At 40.9% G+C, this 17,664-nt stretch overlaps 1 protein-coding gene and 1 long non-coding RNA gene across 6 annotated transcripts in view; one reads left to right on the top strand and one right to left on the bottom strand.

The window, feature by feature from the left end:
* On the bottom strand, positions 1-1,520 carry LOC120096710 (uncharacterized). 5 transcript variants are annotated; one of them, XR_010057769.1, is made up of 4 exons: positions 1,384-1,520; positions 800-1,017; positions 619-714; positions 1-428 (listed from the first exon to the last, which is right to left on the bottom strand). It is a non-coding gene; the product is annotated as an uncharacterized LOC120096710 (long non-coding RNA). The 5 variants fall into 5 exon arrangements; XR_010057770.1 differs by having other exon boundaries at positions 1-161; positions 262-428; positions 800-1,395; XR_010057771.1 differs by having other exon boundaries at positions 1-92; positions 262-428; positions 800-1,395.
* Positions 1,521-1,554: 34 nt separating this feature from the next.
* C14h2orf73 (similar to human chromosome 2 open reading frame 73) overlaps positions 1,555-17,664 on the top strand; it is a 33,156-nt gene continuing 17,046 nt past the window's right edge. Inside the window, exons 1-2 of the mRNA NM_001109095.1 lie at positions 1,555-1,644; positions 10,796-11,003. Coding sequence (NP_001102565.1) covers positions 1,622-1,644; positions 10,796-11,003 — 231 coding nt within the window. The 5' untranslated portion in view covers positions 1,555-1,621. The remainder of the gene's footprint in view (positions 1,645-10,795; positions 11,004-17,664) is intronic.

The following is a 17,664-nucleotide window of genomic DNA, read 5'->3' as shown; positions in this document are numbered from 1 at the left end:
TTGGTGGAGTAAAGGATTTATTCAGTTTACACTTCCACATCACTGTTCATCACCAAAGGAAGTCAGGACAGGAACTCAAGCAGGACAGGAGCCTGGAAGCAGGAGTTGATGCGGAGGCCATGGAGTGTGCTGCTTACTGGCTTGTTTCACAAGACTGCTTTCTTATAGAACCCAAGACCACCAGCTCAGAAATGGCACCACCCACAATGGGCTGGGTCCTCCCCCCCCCCCCACTTGATCACTAATTGAGAAATGCCTTACAGCTAGATCTCGTGGAAGCATTTCCTCAACTGAGGCTCCTTCCTGTCTAATGGTTCAAGCTTGTGGCAAGTTGACACACAAAACCGGCCAATTCACTGGTTGTTTTCGGATTTTGTGAATGAAGAACTTCAGGCTCTGAGATACTAAATGTCTCCCTTATGTACAAGCTAGAAAGAGATCAATCACAAGGCAAACAACAGTTGCTCCCAGGGCCTATGTGCATGATCATTTTGATGGTTGGGATAAAACTAGGTTCCTCCCTATGGATAGTGAGTCCAATGAATGCCTGGCTCAGTAAACATGCATGCCGCCCCCCTCCCTTCCTAGCTTTCCGATTTTCCAAGCCATTTCCCTCACTTTTTGTTACCCATCACTCCCTATCCAGAGACACGCACAGTCCACACTCAAGTAGGTAGGTTGCCAGATGTCAGATTTATCCACAATCTCTTCTCCCTGGCAGGGTTTTAGGACAGAAGTACAAAGGTCAGCCTCTACCACCCCACATCTGTCCCAAGTGAATGTATATTTACACACTGACCTTGGCTTCCCATGCTTATGCCTTATGAGCAGAGCCCAGTTCAACAGAAACATCTCGAATCCCATTTCCTTTCCTATACAGGAAAGCAGTTTTGTTGTCATACGTGCCAAGAGAGTTTGGCTCTGGTAGTGGAAACTGGGAAGCCATGTAAAATGGAGTAAAAATTTCCATGCTTAAGGTGAAAGATGATTGTCCAGGTCTTTTCCCTGGAGCTTGAGCTTTTGGGGGAAAGAGCAGTCATTTAAGGTGGGAGTCTACCTAAGCCTGCAGTCCACTGAACCCTTGCTCAGTCAGGGCAGATGCACAAACCACAAAGAGCCTTATTTGCAGAGGAGTGTCCCTTTGTTCTATTTTAAAGCTTGCTACCTATCTGGCGACAGAGTCTGTCAAAAAGTGAGAATCGGGACTTGCACATGGCTGAAGAGCTCACCGAAAACAGGTTTCCCCAGGCAGCGAGGGAGGCCTGGAAGCCTTCCTTGCTCACTCCTCAAACCCAGTCGGGCTGACTCCCCGTTAGGGTTAGGGCTCTATAAGTTCAAACTCATTGTCCAACCTAAGGCTATAGTTAAAAACAAGGGACTCACGGGTTCTTTCCCTCCCTCCGGATTGAGGCCAGCGAAGCCCCGCTGTGAAAGCCCAACAGAGTACCCTTATGGCGCCTGCGCACAGTTCCTAGTCCCTTGCAGTTTTTTTCCTGACGTTTCAGTTGCTTAGCAACACTGGAGTCACAGTGGCAGCGCTCTGGAGCCTCTTTCCTAGCAAGGGTAGGTCAGTGTTCTCTCTTGACACTCCTGGCTGCCACGTGCCAGGCTGGAGAGGGCCATGGAGGGAGAGGAAAAGCAGCAGTAAGTACCAGGGTTCAGCTTTCTGTTTCCCCTTCTGAAAATCATTTCCCTTCCTTGCAAAAGGTTAAGGGAGTGGCTCAGCACTAAGATCCAGGCCATATACTTCATCCAATAGGTTTTCTCCCCTGCTTTCCAGGGTTTGAGTGTTTAGAGTACCTTTTTTTAAATGCGGCGTTTACTGAACATATACTGTGTGCTAGGGACTTTGTGCCTATCGACAGACTTATGATTCTTGAAGCCATCTTGAAATAATCACTCCTCATACCCCACATTTAACGCATCAGCAATTTCTGTCTCTAGTGTTGAAATTATCCAAACTCCACTGTTCATCTCTTCCTCTATTGTCCTCACCCGGTCTCAAGTACCAGCTTTTTGCGGATACAGCCATCACTTTGCTTCCCTAGACTCTCTGCAGCCTTCTCAACACGCCTCTTTTCAAAAGGAAAAAAAAATTTTCCCACAGGGTACGTACAGTAAAGCCACGGCTCCTCCTATAAGAGTGCCTCCTATGCAAGCTACTTCCTCCTCCTGCCATACCTGCTGCATCCCTCTGGCATCATTCTGGCACCTGCATACAGCCACATGCCGTCATCTGTAGGGATCCTCAGAGTGACCCCCAGACATGTATCAGCATCACCTAAGAACATGTAGAAACGAAAACCCTCGGGATCTCGCCACACGAGACACTGAATCAGAAACTCTGGAATCCCAACAATCTAGGGTTTGACAAGGCCCGGGTGGTTATAACGACCTTAGGTGAACTGTGAATGGAGATAGGACAGCTAGGAGAAGTGATGTGGTGCTAGGGACACTTGCTTCCATATTGTCCGACTGTCAGAACAGTCGCTCTTATAGTAGGCCAGCTAGAGAACTGGTTGAAACAAGTTCCTAGGAACAAGCCTCAGAGCTTACTATTTGATAGGTTAAATTATACCTTCAGATTTGCTTGACCAATAATATTGGAGACCATGCTTCATGTCTAAGGATGGACACATTTCCAATAAGAGTTCTGACAGTGACAGTTGGCTCTGCTGCAATGTTCCTTCCTCAAATATCCTTAATTTGTCCTCATCCCTCCCTTTCTCTCTTCAGTCACCACCTTCACAATACTCTCCCCCAAATGAAGCCTCTCCTCCCACATAACTGAATGCCTCTTCCTCCTTGGACATTGCCCTTACCATGTGGCACCATCTAACAGACTGTATGCCCCTTGTTTCTCTGCCTTCCCTAGAAGGTAAGCCCCATGAAGATGAATTTTCATCTATTTTCCTGATGTATGCTCAGAGCCTCATGCAACACCTGATATGTAGAGACCCACTGAATAAATTAGCCAGCATTGCTCTTTCTCTCACATCAGCCATAATAATTATCACTCTTTCATATAGACCAAGGAACGGAACCTCAGATATTAAGTGGCAGCGTTGGGGTTCCAATCCGAGTCTGACTGTTTTTTGTTTTGTTGCTAGTTGTACAGAGCCTAGGGTCTCAGGCACATTGGTGTTTTATCTGTACAAGGTGTTTCATTGTACAAAGATGTTTCTAGAGAATCAGGTATTTCACATTTATTTGTTCTCTATAGTAATCTACACTGTGAAATGCAGAACCAAGTAAATGCATAAATGTGTAAGCCAACATCCACAGTCCTTTCCTTCAAGGATCTAATACAGATAGATGTGTTGATGTCCAACCATGAGAAACAGATGGAGAAAGCAGAGACCAAGGAGTTCACAGATGTAAATTGACCAGAAAGTTAGTTTTAAGTAAATACACAGATCTCAGAATGTAATAGAAACATCTTAGAAGATGTTTAGGCCTTTCCAGTAATCAGTTTTTCTAAATCCTTTGCAAAGTGGCATGTTTTATTGTTACAAATCAAGGAAATGAGATCACAAAGAATGTGAATAGTGTTTTTACTGTGGAGTGGAGTGAGGGTTAAGGGTGTAGAGCTAAAGCAAAGGCAGAGTGGAAAATAAGTCTAGTATATTCACCTGAAAGCATTTACCTAAGCTGAATAGGACACATTCACCTGAGTGTCAGGCAGGCAGTGATCAATGAACTAAGAGTCCCCACCGCATGGAACTTACTGATCCATAAGGGTATTTCTGGTGCTTACTAAAGACAAAGAACCAGGTGCATGCAATTTGAGTTATAGTAAGAACCACAAAAGAATGTGCACGTCTAAAGCATCATGGGGAGGGGAATCTAGGAAGTGTTTGGGGAAGTGAGGCTACCGAGCTTGGAAAGACCAGTGGTGCTGGAGAAGGATGAGCCTGAGCAGGTGCCCTGAGAAGAGAACTGAAAACAGGGAAGAGGCTTGAATGAGACTGAAGAGATTAGCTGGTTCAGTGCACACTCAATGTAATCAGGAGACTGGGTTTTACCATAAGTGTAATGGAAAGCTATTTGAGGTTTTTAACTGAGAAATTACAGTAGAAGGGATGGGCTGGCTTCAATGTGAAGTAAGGTAGAGGGTATATCTTAAGAGCTGTGGATAAGGCAAAGCAGAACTACCCATTTGTCAGTATAAATCCAGAATCTTTGTTATTATTGTTCTAACCATGTCTTTATTTTTTTTTTGAGGATACCATACAATGCATTTAGATCATCTTCCTGCCAGACCCACCCTTTCCTTCCTATCTACCAGCTTCGTGTGCTCTCACTTATTTCCTTCCTTCTCTTTTTTAACCCATCGAGTCCAATCTGTGTCACCCAAATACACATGGATGAGGGGCCGCCCTGAAGCATTAAAACAAAGCCAAACAAAGCAAACAAAAAACAAACACAAAACCTGACTCGTTGAGCCTAGCAACTACCATTTACCAATAGCCTCTTAGGTAGGAGTGGGACTTTGTATCCATTATAGCCCCTTCCATGCTGGGATTTATGTGGCTTGAGTGTGCACGGGTCTTGTGAATGCTGTCAGACTCACTGAATTCATATGTGTAACTCTTCAGGTGTGTCCAAGCAACAGTTTCCTTGTAGTCACCCAACACTGCTGGTTGTTGAGAGTCTTTCAAATCCCTGAGCCTTGAGTAGATGTCCCATTTAGGGTTGAGTATTCTGAAGTCTCTTCTTCACTGCACATTGACCAATTGAGCCTCTATTAATTGCCTGGTATTGCAAGAGGTAGCTTCTCTGATGAGAGATGCACAGATCTGTGGGTATAGCACTTAGTCATCAGGACTCATTTTAATATTATGTCCACTTAATGGACATAATGTAATATTTATTAAATTTGTATATGTATATATTTTTGGGTGATTCCACAATGGTAGTGTGCTGGTTGGTTTTGCCAACTTGACATAAGTAGCCCAGGCCGAGGGGAAAGAAGAGAGTTGGGGTGAGGGGATTGGCTTAACTTCGATAGGCTACAGGCTTGGTAGTGGTGGCTGGGAATGCAGGGAAGCCCCTTCGGGAGATTAGATAGCAGCTCTATAGGCAAAGACCTTCTCTGTGACTCCCCACACAAGCGTTTATTGTCATGGCGGAAAGTGATGAGTAAAACCATACCCCACCTCTCAGGATGGGCCTGAGATTAAACACCTTTTGCAGGGAGGACTGTCTCATAAGAAAAGGTTATTGGCTAAGCCTCCAGGCCTTTGGATACCTCATTATAATGGAGATCTGTCTTGAACCTAGGTGACCTGTGGTTAAGTCCTCTACCTTTGGAGGGGATTGGGGCATTGCCCTTACATAACTGATGGCCACAAATCTATGGAGGGCTGTGAGCTAATGACCAGCCTGGTTTCCTAGGAGTCAGGTGAAATGCCTACCATCCCTTTTAGGCTGACTGAGGTTTCAAACCTCCTCAACGGGGAGCCAGGGTGCCTTTCATGGTCCCACAAGCCTCCATTGAGGAAATGTTTCCCTGAGTTCCAGCTCTAGAGCATTTTCTCAGTATTCACCAGTGGAGGAGGGCCCAGCCCATTGTCAGTGATGCCATCTCTGGACTTGTGGCCCTGGGTTCTATAAGAAAGCAGGCCAAGCAAGCCATATGAAGCAAGCCAGTAAGCAGCACTGCTCCATGGCCTCTGCATCAGCTCCTGCCTCCAAGTCCAGTCCTGTGTGAGTTCTTCCAGTGATGAAAGTTCATTGTCCCCCTGTCTCTACATCTACAAACAGCTCTTTTGTCCTATGCTGTTTGACCTTAGCCACTCTGACTGCAATGAGAGAATATCTCAATGTACTCTTAACTCACTAAGGATGTTGGACTGTTTTTGGGAATGTTTCTCACCACTTGTATTTAAATCTTTTGAGAACTGTTTAATTGGACTGTTTATTTTCTTCATGTTTAGCTTTTAATTCTTTGTATCTTCTAGATAAAAATCCTCTGTCACATGTGTAGCTAGTAAAGATTTTTTTCCCCTTTTGTAAGCTGCCTCTTCATGTAATTAATGTGGTGTTTCATGTTCTATTTATCAATTGTTGATTTTAATGTCTGTTGCTATCTCAGTCCTGTTCAGAAAGTTGTTTCTGTACCAGTTCAAAGTTCAAACCTATTCCCCAGTTTCTTCTCCGTCAGACTCAGGCACCAGTGTCTGGCTCAGGACAGGTTTGGTTTGGTTTCGTTTTGTTCTATTTTGTTTTGTTTTGTTTTGATGGTGCTATCTTTTCTTTAGGGTATAATTTTGACCTCTTTGTAAGAAGACACAGCTTACAGAATGGGAAAAAAATCTTTACCAGCTACACATCACATGCCTATAGGTGTGTGGACTTACATTGGGGTCCTCAATTCTCTTCCATCAAATATGTTTGTTTTTTAACAATGCTATACAGTTTATATGATTATAGCTTTGAGTATAGTTTAAAATTAGGGATGTTCCAGTCGTTTTTTTTAATTGTTATTCAGAATTGTTTTCACCATTCTGGTTTGTATGTGTGTTTCTTTATAAATTTTAAGATTATTTTTCAATTTCGATAAAGAATCGGGTTGGAATTTTGATGGAGATTGCATTTAATCTGTAAATTGTTTTTGTTAAGGTGGCCTTAACAAAATTCTGCCAATCTCCAGCCATGGCAGATCTTTCTGTCTTCTTGTATTTTCAGTTTTTCACTTCTTTAGTTGAGTTTATTCATATATATTATTCTACATACACACAGTGGGTGAAACTATTGCTTTCCCGATTTCCTTCTTGGTAGGTTTTCTGATTTTTTTTTGTGTTAAGTTTAAATGTGTTCATTGGTGGAGTCTTTAGGGTCTTTCACATATAGAATCATATCTGCAAATAAGGAAACACTGACTTCTTTCTTTCATATCATCTTCTTCACTTGCATTATTGCTATAGCTTAGACTTACATTCATCAGAGATGGAGAAAGTAGTTATCCTTGTTTTTGATACTGGAAAGGCTTGTTATATATGATCTTTAATATGTTGAGATATGTCCCTTTATCCCTAGATTCTCCAAAAGTTTTGTCATGAATTTTGAATTTTTTCAAAGTCCTTTCATGAATCCAATGAGATAATTGTGTATATTTTGTACTCGAGTCTTTTTATGTGGTGTGGTACATTTATTCATTTATGTCTCTACTATCCTTTTTACTGTATAGTTCTGGTTGGCCTGGAACTCTTCATGATGACTAGACTGGACTCAAACTCAGGGATGTAGCCACCTTGGTCTTCCCTAAAGTCGTGCACCCCCTTGGCTGGCTCAGATTACATCTCGTGATTTCTGTGTGTGGAATCATTCCTGCCTCTCTCTGGAATGAAGCCAACTTGATCATGGTAGATGATCTTTTTATGTGCTTTTGGATTTTGTTTTGCAAGTGTTTTATTGAGAATTTTTATTTTTGTGCCTATATTTATCAGATTGGCCTATACTTATTTTTATTATTTTATTTTTTCATTTCTTCTTTTTTCTTTCTTTTTCTTTGTTAAATCTTTGACTTTTTTTTGTCTCTTTATGCAAGAGCAATGCTGGATTTTAAAAAATAATTTGCAATTGTTCCTTTTCTATTTTACAGAGTAATTTTGGGGGAGATGTTGGTGTCAATTCTTTTTTGATGCTCAAGTGGATTTTTGGACTGTATTAAGATGTTTGTTACTGGGTTTTTTTTTTAATTGGGAGATCTTGAGTTACTATATCTATCTCAGTGGTTGTTATGTTTCTACTTAAATTATTTATTTTATTTTATTTAACTTTGGTAGCTTGTATATGTCTAGAATGCTTCTTTTATATTTTCTAGTTTAGTTTAGGAGTATATATTTTTATTTTATTTTTTATTAATTATTTTATTTATTTACATCCCAAATGTTGGTCCCCCCTCCTGGTACCCCACCCCAGAGTTATTTGCCCCCTCCCTCCCCTTTGCCTCTGAGAGGGCCTCTTCCCTCCATCCTCCTTCTGTGGGGCATCAAGCCTCTCCAGTTAACCTAACCTAACCACTCTTCAGGTTAGTTGACACTGTTGGTCTTCCTATGGGGTTGCCATCCTCTTGAGTTCCTTCAGTCTTTCCCCTCTTTCATAGGTGTCCTCTACCACAGCACAATGCTTGGCTGTAAGTATCTGCATCTGTCTTAATCAGCTACTAGTAGAGCCTCTCAGAGGACAGCCATGCTGGGCCCCATCTGCAAGTACAACATGACATCAATAATAATATCAGGGTTTGGTGTCTAGTCATGGGATGGATCCCAAGTTGGGCAGGTCACTGGTTAGCCTTTCCTTCAGTTTCTGCTCCATTTTTTGTTGCTCCATTTCTTTTGGACAGGAACAATTTTTTGATCAAAAATCTGAAGGTGGTTGGTATCCCCATCCCTTCACTAGGGGCCCTAACTATCTACTGTAGGTGGTCTCTTTAGGTTCCATCTCCCCATTATTAGGCATTTTGGCTATGGTCACCCACATTGAGTCCTGGAAGCCTCCCACCTCCCAGATATGTGGGATTTTCTAGAGGTCCCCCCTCATTTCCCACCTCCAACAGCTGCATGTTTCCATTCGTTCTCCTGGCCTTCTCTCCTGTCTCCCCCCATACCTCATCCTTCCCCCATCTCTTTTCTTAAATTTAGTAAATTTTTTATGATTTCGTTGAAATGTTTTATGTTCCTGTTCTGGGTTTCTTCTCATTCTTCTGTATCTAGCAGTTCTCAACCCTGGGGCATGACTCCTTTGGGAGTTGAACAACCCTTTCACAGAGGTCTTCTAAGACCATCAGAAAATACAGATATTTACATTATGATTCATAACAGTAGCAAAATTAAAGTTATAAAGTAGCAATGAAAATAGTTTTATGGTTAGGGGTCACCACAACATGAGGAACTGTATTAAATGGTCACAGCATTAGGCTGAGAACCACTGTTCTATACCTATTATTCATAAAATTTGTCTTTATATAGTGACCCAAAGTCCCTGCCTTGTCTACAAGACCAGATATTCTCTTTTCCACATGGTCCATGAGTGACGCTTTCCTCGGAGCCTTTTGCTTGAATTCCTGAGTTTTTAAGCTTTATTTCAGTTGATCCTTCTTCAAAGATTCTATCTTCTATTCATTTTTCTTTTCATATCTTCAGTTGTTTTCATGATTTCTTCTGCTGTTTGTTTCCTAGTTCTCCAGGCATGTCTTCTTTTCAAGTTCTTTGAACATATTTATAATTGCCATTTTGAAATCACTTTCTTGCGTATCAGCTAAGTTAATTTTCTCTGGGGTTATTTTAATGGTTCTAATTTCTAAAAAAGACATATCATCCTGGTTATTAATGTTATTTGTGTGTTTGCTGTAGCATTTAAGTATATGTAATTTGGTGGTTTCTTGTGGATATGTGGTCATTCTTGAGTGGGTATTTGGATCTTTGTTTGTTGTTACCCCAGCTTGTCAGGTTGTTGACCCACTCAATGTTTCTTAGTTTTCCTTGGGGCCTTGGGGGTCACTTTGTATTGATGTACAAACTAAGTTTCAAACATAGCCTCACTTTAGTTAGGTGTAGGCACACCTTCTCTGCCTAGGAGCAAATCTTCTGTAGGTTTAAAAGATTCTTGCTGCTGATCTTCAGATGTCTATAGAGGGCTCACTAGGTTCTTCTAGTGGCTTCTGAATGGCAAAAGATGGGTCACAATGAAAGTAGAGGTGCTCCTTGGGGACAGGGCACAGGATGACACACTATCCTCAGATAGAGGACAGTGTGACTTCCTTTTCCTCTTATTCATTCCCCACTCCTAGCAGCTCCCAAGATTTAAGCTTGTCTCCCCCTCCCCCTTATTTTTATTTCAGACTCTAATGGTCCTTGAGGTTATGAAAAGTTTTTTCCTATGGTTTATGGAATATTTTAAGCATGTCTTTAATTTCCTTTTGTAATTTCTTTTTTTGGTGCTTTGAGATGGTAGCTCTAACTGGCCTGAATCTTGCTCTATCAACCAGGCTAGCCTTGAACTCACAGGGATCCACCTGCCCCTGCCTGCACTAGACTAACAGGTATATGCCACTTCATCTTCCAATTTTTATTTTTATAGCATAACTATTAGAAGCAAAGAATATTGAGATTGAAATGATTGTTTAACCTATGCAGTGGTCTTTTCTCAAAATTATAAAGGTAGTGAACATTTGATTATATTTTCCAAGTCAACTTTTAAAGTTAAGTCATTAGACTTGTTCAGAAGCTTGAGTTATCTAGGCATACAGTGCGAAAAAGCGGATCTTAGCAAAAAAAAAATCTCTCCCTGACCCTGGAGCTAGGCTGGCTGTCAGCAATCCCCAGTGAGCCTCCTGTCTTTACCTCCCACAGCTCTAAGGCTGCAGACAGTTGCAGCCATACCCAACTTTTTACACGGGTGCTGAAATTTGACCTCAGGTACATTTCTTACCTGTTCTTGTGTATTGATCCATCACCTCAGCCCAGTAATAAAATTTTTTAAAAAGATACATTCAGATTAGCATTATCAATGTGCATAAGTACGTCATAATTTATAAGCACAATCAAGTCACTACTCTTAACTTCAAAAAATGACAGTCTGCTCAGTATACTAGTATGTCATGATAATAATCACTATTAACACAGATTTCTTTAATTCCTGCAGGATTTAGAGTGAGAAGATATCCCAATTTCAAATTTTAATAGCATAAGTCTACCAAATGCTTGAAATATATTTAGATCTTATCTCATTTAATTATAATTACTGAGATGCTTATTGGGATAAATGATTTACCACTTATGTTTTTCAGACAGCATAAAATAGAAGATGCTGATATAGCATGTGTAACTGAAAAAAAAGAAGAAATCAAAAATGAAAAAAGTCCTGAGGAAAGCACACAACAGTCAAAACCGTGTGTGGACAGAAGACGTGTAAATTATGCTAAATTCATATACACAAATGCAAGAACATACAATGATCCAGTTCCCTACATTGATAATAAAGGGCCAGAAAAGCAGGTTGGACAGATGTTTGCTATATATAAATATAGAATTAGACTCGAAAGCTGTTTTGTAGGACAATTTGATCACAGTCTTTTTAAAGGTCATGACACATCTCAGAGTCATGCTGTTGTAACCAGTAGTTAAAGCAGTAACCTGAGGCTTAGCAGAGAACAACAGCATCTAAGCCCTATGAGGGTGGGTAGGGAGATAGTAGGAAGAATCCAGCTAATGTTTCTAGAGCATCAGTCTGTAGTGGGTAAGTGCTGCTCGAGAATTGCTAAACAACATCCTCTGTAGGGTTGTGTTTCTGTCATGTGCTAACATAGCACTTCCCATGATATTCAGAAATTCTGACTCCCTACAAAAGACTAGTTTTCACTTATTTAATGCACATAAACTGCTAAGTTAAATTTATGTAAATAAATTCATTTACAAGTTAAATTTTATGTAAATTATATTCTTTAATCTTTACAATCTATATAAAGTGTTATTTAAAATATTGTATAGCTAATACTCCTAGGAGGTTACATAGTAAACAGATAGTATAGTCTTTCTGGTCAAGCTTAGCCAAACTCCTCTCACTCTAACATACTAAATATAGTACATTATTTATTGAGTCAGATTTGTTGAAGGATAGTTGTATTCATCTCCTATTGCTGCTGTTATCAATTACAAGCTTCAGTAACTTCAGAAACACAGGACTACTCTCTGGCTGTGCTGAAGCTTGGAAATTCCAAGTCAGTCTCACTGGTTTCCTACCGGAGTCCTAAGGGAGAACCTGTTTCTGGCCTTTCCCAGCATGAAGAAGCTACCCCTAGACCTTGGCTCAAGGCATCTTTCTCTTCAGAGTCAGCAGCAGCAGCATACCTTTGCCTCTTTCCTCTGGACAGTTATCCTGCCCTTCTCATAGAAGGACCCTTGAGATTACTGTAGGCCTATCCCTTACTCCAGGATAATCACCCCCATCTCAAAATTCCCTTTGCAGTGTGACAACTGTTCACAAGCTCAGAGATTAAGACATAAGTGCATTTGGCTGGTCAGAGGAACATGTTTCTGACTATGCAGTCTACATTATAAATTTCACTCATTTCAGTGTGTATTCCTATCCATTTGCTAAAAGTATAGTCATGTAACCCACACAAAGCCAGCTGCGGAATGCTGCCTTCATTCTGAAAACTTCCCCTGAGCTTTGTACACAGCTTTTTTCTCCCGCTACAGAATGACAGTAAAAAAATTGACTGTTTTCTATAGCTTTATCCGTTTCTAGGGAGCAATAGAAATTAATTTAGACACTTTGTGGCTTTAAAAAAAAAGTCCTCTCAGAAAAAAAAAATGCATTCACAGTTTGGTCTCTGCAGCATTCTTGATTTTCCACCCTTTCTCTGCTACTGTATATTTTCTATATGACTCTGGGCAAATAAGCTTTGGTTTCCTTGTTTATAGAGTGAGGATAGTTTATTGTGAGGATTCATTGTGTGGCAAAATGTTTCCTTTGGAGATGCAGCACACACATCTACTCATCCCAGATAGGGATCTCCTGACAAACCACAGTATGGATACCATGACAGACCAACCTAGTGCATCGATGAGTTCTATTGGGCTTACTTACAGAAAAGACTTAGAGACAGCTTCATCACCAAGGTCCATCCTGAAAATGCTAGGAAACCTGGAGCACACTGCACAGCCTGCAGGCATCTCAGCTGGTTGGAGAGTGTCTTTCCCAAGCGACTAGGTTGGTCTAAACCTCTTCAGGCAACAAGGCTGATTTCTGCTTCTTTCAGGCAGCTGGTCTGATCTCAGAGGTTGGTATTTTATTTGTTGTCTTGTGGTCTGTATCTTATGTTGTTTGTTTTGTTTTGTTTTGCAGCTCAGCTTCCTTCTTTTTGAAAAGGACTCTCCCCAGTCTTCATTCCTTACATTGGCAGGGAAGAGCCTAGTGAATCTCATAAATTTCAGGGACTTCCTGAAGCGATTTTAAGTTATATACCTTCCTGCCTGAGGAGTTTCTTGTAGGATGGAATGTTTTAATCTTTGAGAAAACTGTTATGCAACAGGCTTAAAATAGATACTTTTGGTCAAGTCCTTTTCTAGATGTTAGAGATTCAGCAGTGAGCCAGAGCAGGGAAGGGCTCTGACCTTAAGCTGCTCATATTCTAACGGAGGATTGAGCAACAGAAGTAAACTAATTAGGATGCTAAATGGCATGGGCTTGCATGGAGGGCAGGGAGGATTGCTGGCGCTAGAGTTGCAACCTTATTTTTCTTTTAATTCTGTGTGTGTGTGTGTGTGTGTGTGTGTGTGTGTGTGTGTGTGTGTGTTACAAGAACAAATTCTCTTCCATGTGTCAGTGCTGTGGGACGCAAACTCGGGTCATCGGACTTACTGGCAAGTAGATGTACCTTCTGAGCCATCTTGCAGACCCAGAGTTGTAGTTTTAAATGGGTGATAGGAGAAAGCTACATGAATAAGGTTCTAAGTAAGCAAGTGACTACCATGTAGAACATTCTTGGTAGACAAAGGAGGCATATTATAAGCAATTGTTATTAGTGTCACAGTCTGCTGATCTGCAGAGCTAGGGCTGAGGAGCCCACTGTATCCTACTTACAGCTGGATTCTGAAGTAGAAGACCTAACACAGTGTTGAGTCTAGAAATTGAACAACATAATCTGCCACTGCAGAGAAGATTGAAGTTTTTCACATGTGTTTTCCAGCACAATGTTTGTGGAAGGAGAGGTGTGTCATGTGAATGGTCTCAGACACCTCACCCTGTTCCATTTCCTTCCCATCGCTGATTAGGTAGAGTTCTGCTTTCACATCATATTTAAATGGAGATTGTCTGGGGGACCCTTCATACTAACACTATCTACCATTCCTCTGTTAACAGTGACCAAGTGCTAGTTCAGATCTGTATCTAGGTCATCTCTCTCCACAGTGGAGACACCAAGAGAATGAAAACAATTCAGAAAATACAAAGGTAGAAGCTTGAAAACTTAATCCCAAATAATTTACTCTAGTTTAAAATATTGTGAAAAACAACAAAAATTAGCAATTGCCATCTGCAAGGCTGGCTGACAATTGTACCACACTCACTAGACCAGTAAGAGCCAGGCAAAGTAAGTCTGAAACAGAGTAGAGCAGAGATGAGTGAGAGGGATTGGCGCATACAGTGAAGGGAATATTCATCCAAAAACAAAAGGAAACCAACGATGAACTTGCAAATGCTCTCATTCCCAGGAACCTAAAAGATGCACATTTTTATTTCACATGTGAAACTTTCTCCTTTTATTCAAGATGAAATTTCTTTTTAAAAGTTAGCTTAATTAAAATATAGTAATGTTGGCTTTAAAATAAAATTAAGCTGCCTAAATATTTTAACTTCTGTCTACTAGTAAGATTGTACACTGAGACCTCAAGATATGCGGTCAAAGATTTCTTTGGTTGGTTGGTTAGTCTGGTAGGACCCCTACGTAAGGTAGTATCTCCCTATATAGGTAGCCCAAGCCTTGAACCTGAAATCTTTCTTCCTCAGACTCCTGAGAGCTGGAATCACAAGTGTGTGTTACCATACCTGGCATTTAGTTTTATTGGTTTACAAGATTTTTTTAAATGAAATGATTATATATACATTTCTACCTAATGACATAAAATTGTAGGCACTAGAAAAAGTAAACCTAGTTTTCTGCTGCTGCTGTTTAGTTTTTTTTTAAAAGTAAGTCTAATAGGAAGAAATGATAGAAAAACTATCAGCCCTGGAGCTCTAAGACCAAGCTCTAAGCACAAAGTAGATTCATTTGCCCCAGCAGAATAGAGATCAGGGAATAAGAGTCAAAGACAGGAGATAGAGGATGAGGGAGAAGAGGAAGGGAACAAGGAAGAGGGAGGAAGGGTATTTGTCCCAAGGGACAAAGGACTGCCTCTGGATAAAGAGGAGACAGATATGGCCCATAGGCAAATAGCAGTTAATAAAGGTACTAGGGTAACTGTCATAGGAGACTTTAACAGTTGCTTTTAAAAAGTAAATTTTCCACATCCCCTGTATCATTGAGATACCAGCTTGAGAACATTGCAACTCACATGACCTTGGTTGCCTAGTTGTGATAAAACTTCCATTTTTTTTAAGCCATGGAGCTCTACAAATAAAATTCCATGGTCTGTGTAAAGTTTCAGCAGAAACAGGTGTCCTTGAGAATCCCCATAATGTGGTGGTGGTGGTGGGTGGTGGTGGTGGTGGTGGTGGTAGTGGTGGTGTAGGTGGTGGTGGTGGTGGTAGTGGTGGTGTAGGTGGTGGTGGTGGTGGTAGTGGTGGTGTAGGTGGTGGTGGTGGTGGTAGTGGTGGTGTAGGTGGTGGTGGTGGTGGTAGTGGTGGTGGAGGTGGTGGTGGTGGAGGTGGTGGTGGTGGAGATAGTGGTGGTGGTGAAGGTGGAGGTGGTGGAGGTGGTGGTGGTGGTGGTGGTAGTGGTGGTGGTGGTGGTGGTGGTGATGATGGCTGTGGTCGAGGTGTTGGTGGTGGTGGAAGTGGTGGTAGTGGAGGTAGTGGTGATGGTTTTAGACAGGAAATTGCTGTGTATCTCTGGCGAGCTAGCTAGCCTTGAACTCACAGAGACCTGTCTGGTTCTGACTCTTGAGAGCTGAGATTAAAGGCCTGCACTGCAAGAACCTACCACAATGTGATTTATATCCTAATTAATAGATTAATAGGAGTATACCATAGTCCTTTCCTTAGATTGACTTCTAAATGTGACCAGTGGACCCATACAAAAACAGTCAAGGAGCTCTTCAGGGTATGAGAGTTAGGGAGATTTTTGACTTCAAGAATATCTAGACATTTCCCTTAATATTCCCCAGAGAATAGTGTCCTGGGGCATAATAGGAGATAGGCCTCAGAATATGAGGGAGAACTTTTAGAGATCAAAGCTTCAAATAGTTTAAATTTTCTTTACGTAGTGTCCCCTTTACAATCTGCAAAACGGAGCCCACCCTCCAAAGCTCAGACAAAGCCATCACACTCTGCAACTTTTTCTACTGTTTCATTGATGTCATAGTGTCTCATAAGAAAACACCCAGATCAGAAGGCCTGAACCCCTGCATAGGTGCATACATGTTCTCAGGAGCACACTTTGCACATATGAAGAAGAGTGTCCAAAAGAGAAAATAACAAGGAAGAAGATGCATCCATGTTTAATGTTCATGAAGCACTCCAACTACAGAGGCCTAATTCAATCATACTTCATATTTATGAAATTAAAGAATTTTTCTTAAAAGTAAACTCAAGATCTCTGCTTGCATTATACTCTAGGGGAAAACATGAAGGCCCCAGACACTCTCTAATGGCTCCCTTGTTCAAAGTCACTTTTCTAGTTACTTGAGTTATTAGCAAAATAAGTTTCTGCTCACCAAAGAGTAGATGGTATAAGTATATGCCTTTTAACCTTTATATAGGAAAATTTCCTCAAAGCAGTTACAGTTATGGTTTCAAAGTTTGTTTCCTCTAAAATGTATATTGAAATTTAAAAGTCATTGTCTGAGTTGAGAGATGAGACCTAGGCCTTGAAGGCATTGCCTCATCATCGGATCAATTCTGGCCTAAAAGGGCAAGACTGGCATTATCAGGAGTCTATTTTACCTCCCCCATCACCACCACCTTGAGGAGTGGGGGCTCTTGTTGAATTAGAGTTGCCAAGCCTGCCAGAGCCTGGCTGTCTGCTTATTACATTTCCTAGGCTCTGGAATTGAAAGCCAATCAACTTACATACATTATGAATTACCCAATGCACGAAGGTCCACATACACAGAATAGATTAAGACGCTTAGCATTTTAAGATAATGTGATTAAACCTGTGTTTATCTGCCCTTAGCCAATAACAACAGAACACAGAATTTGGGGCATGTATAGGTAGGTAGGTGCTGGTGATTGCCAGCCAACACTGTACCTGAAGGTATTCCTTAATCTCTGTACTATTCTCATCTGTAAAGGGATGTACCCACCTCAGAATTGTTCTAAAAGGAAGTAAAAGAAAGTATATACATTGTAGTTTGCCATAATAAGCATTGTCATAACTATGGGATGGAAGAGAGTTGTGAAAACGCAGGCAGTCCAAGAACAGTAGCAAATGACTATTTTTAGCCAGATAGTGAGAAGACACCATCTGTTTAGTAATCTGTTTTAGATTTTTCTTAAAACCTACAGCAAGTAGTCCACTTAAAAATCCATGTTATATCTCATTCTGGAAATATAAGACATTAGTCAATTTAGTCTTGTTCTGAATTTCCTAGTTGCTCAATTTCTGTGAAACGTGTCTATAATTTCCTATTGTTTTATTATTCTTGGCTGCACGTTGTTGGCCTAAAACTGATGCTGCTTCCCTTGTGTACTGTTCAGTTCTTGATCCTCTGGTTTATGTGCATCCCATCTTGTCCAGTCTAAGAATATCTCTTACAACCCACCAGGATTAGTAGCTGTGCCTTCATCCCAGAACAGTGTTTGCTGTCCATATTTTTATCCTTTCTTGATTTCTTGCTTCCCATCCCCACAAAATATTCTTGATGTCTTTGGCACTTTCATGAATTTACTCTATTTCTAAGCTATTCAACAGTCTGTATTGATGAAGTTGACCCCATTAGATACATTCATATGGCACACAGTTCTTTCTCACATGCTTGTCTTTTGGTAAACTAA

This window comes from Rattus norvegicus, chromosome 14, assembly GCF_036323735.1.
Source record: "Rattus norvegicus strain BN/NHsdMcwi chromosome 14, GRCr8, whole genome shotgun sequence".
In the NCBI taxonomy this organism is placed as follows: Eukaryota; Metazoa; Chordata; class Mammalia; order Rodentia; family Muridae; genus Rattus; species Rattus norvegicus.
The sequence above is the reverse complement of the archived record's forward strand: the minus strand, read 5'-3'. Positions and strand labels throughout refer to the sequence as shown.